The sequence below is a fragment of the Centruroides vittatus genome, unplaced genomic scaffold (assembly GCF_030686945.1).
Source record: "Centruroides vittatus isolate TY-2023 unplaced genomic scaffold, ASM3068694v2 contig_2032, whole genome shotgun sequence".
Taxonomy (NCBI): domain Eukaryota; kingdom Metazoa; phylum Arthropoda; class Arachnida; order Scorpiones; family Buthidae; genus Centruroides; species Centruroides vittatus.
In genome coordinates, this window is record NW_027121259.1 from 5331 (window position 1) to 7613 (window position 2283).

The 2283-nt window shown below is 25.8% G+C and overlaps 1 protein-coding gene across 1 annotated transcript; it reads right to left on the bottom strand.

The window, feature by feature from the left end:
* Positions 1-209: 209 nt before the first annotated feature.
* On the bottom strand, positions 210-1397 carry LOC136970576 (endothelin-converting enzyme 2-like). Its single transcript, XM_067265024.1, has 5 exons — positions 1300-1397; positions 1162-1226; positions 922-973; positions 764-843; positions 210-608 (listed from the first exon to the last, which is right to left on the bottom strand). Exons 1-5 carry the CDS (start codon positions 1335-1337, stop codon positions 583-585), a joined length of 261 nt encoding a protein of 86 aa, XP_067121125.1. The 5' UTR covers positions 1338-1397; the 3' UTR covers positions 210-582.
* Positions 1398-2283: the final 886 nt, after the last annotated feature.

Sequence of the window (2283 nt, forward strand, 5' to 3'; positions counted from 1 at the left end):
CATAAGTTGTCTTTAAACTTTCATCACCCAGCAAACACTAAGATAAAAAATAATAAGGACTTTAAAAAACCTGATTCATTGGATTAAAAATAAACCTTATGCCGTATATGATATCAAATAGTAATAACATATCGAATGAAAAATCATAAAGTTATCATAAAATATTTTATATCATAGAAATCAATTTTTCTGAAATTAACACACACTCATTTAAATTGTGTTTTTATTGCTTTATTTTAACAACAGTTATTTTAAAGAATTTATTATTAACTTTTTGTAATCAGAAAATTATTCATAATCCATTTCTGATTAAGAGATTTGCATCACAAACGTTAAGAATAAATTGAATTGAACTAAAAAGAGAGGTGATCACAAGCACAGATGAATTTTACATTCATTCCACATATGTCCAGTCTGAAAGATGGGAACCTTTCTTTCCTCTATCCCCGACCAAGCTATTCCTTCTCTTTCGTGTCCCCTCAGTTCTCCGAATTCTTGACGATTGCAGATGTGGAATTAATGGGGACAGGTGTTAATGAGTACTAGATTTTAAACTCTGCTTACACATCATAGTATTTTAATCTACTTTATTTCTAGTGTTGCTTTATCTTCAAAAAATTAAATAAATTTCTATTAGTATTTATTCAGTTTTAATTAGGAAATTTATAATTTGTTGTGAATGTGTTTAATACATTTCGCATTTTTTCACAAATTTAATCAATTATAATTATTTTTATTATAAAATTCAAATCCTAGATCTTACCCTTTTTGAAATCCAAATGATCGAATGCGTGTGAATATTCGTGACCAATTATAAAGGCGATCCCACCAAAATTAAGATAACTATTATAATAAATACGATAAAAATTGTTAGTTAGTTTAGAATTTAGACTTATTTACTTAGAGAGTTTTGATACTTACTGAGGTAATCCATAAGCATAAAAGGGAGGATGCAACACTGCTAATGGTATTTCTACAATATACAGAAATTTAATAATATTTACACAAAATTAATATAAATTTATGTTGTTTCAGAATATGTTATAAATTAATTAGTTAAAATATAATTTAAACTTAATTAGATAAATAATTAAATCTACTACTTAGTAAAATTCAGTTATCATGTTTTTTAACTCATAAATGTATGAAAAAAATTCATGCCTATTATCATTCCCGTTTCAAGATATTTCAAACTTGCACCAACCTCCATTGGATGGAATATTATTCTATTTAGGAAAATAACCAATCAGTTTATATATATATATAAAAATAATATTATATTAAGTAAAATTTGCTTACTCTTCCCGAAGATAAAAATGAATTCTTGGATTAAACATCTCATTGAAAATCGTTTGCTTATTCACAACTAAGAAATTTTGAATATAATTATCTGTGATATTTATCTGGAAAAAATAATAATTTCACTATATATCAAATAATTACTGTAATTACTTTTTCGTTACTATAACATCTGTTAAGTGTTAACTATCACACCAATTTAAAATTTTTTTAACGTTTATAAAAATTAAATAATACATTTGCTTTATACATCAATATTATATTAAAAAATCGATTTTAACATCTTCGATACCAAGAAAACAATAAAAAATATAAAACAAATCGAATTTATCAACATTAAATAAATGAAGGCGATGCGTAAGGGAGGAGTTTTGGGTGATAAACATTAGTGCGCGTCTCGTTATTGTTTCATTCGAGTCTAGAAAAATACCAACTTTATTGATAAGGTAAGTAGACGAATTTCTCTCTTGAGTACGGAATTTAGACTGAGCTATTATTGACTTACAAGCTACGCTGAAACGTTTTAGAGAAGGTTTAATTTCAGTGTTTCTCTGTCAGAATATTAAACATCGTATTACAGAACTCAATTCAAATGAAAAAAGATTTGAATGTTTTATGTAATGTAACAATTTAATTATTTGGGATTTTCCTGAATTAGATAATAAAGATATATTCTTCTTTGTCTAGAGAAATTGAAAATGTTTTTAGAATCTTTGGAAATGAATATAAAAAGAATGGTGCTAAAATAGTTTTTTACATATCGGAAATTGGTGAAGGTCAAGAAAAAAGTATTTATGTAAGACGTTTCTACTAAATTGATGATTAAATGGAAAGTTGCTTGACACAAATCAAGCTTTGGAATCGAGAAGAGTGTTAAATAAAACTCGCATTTTTGCACTTTCGGTTTACTTTTTATATTAAACTTTCACTTGAAACGTGAGGGAATGGTGTAAATGACTTAAAGCAATTTAAATTTGAATGAAT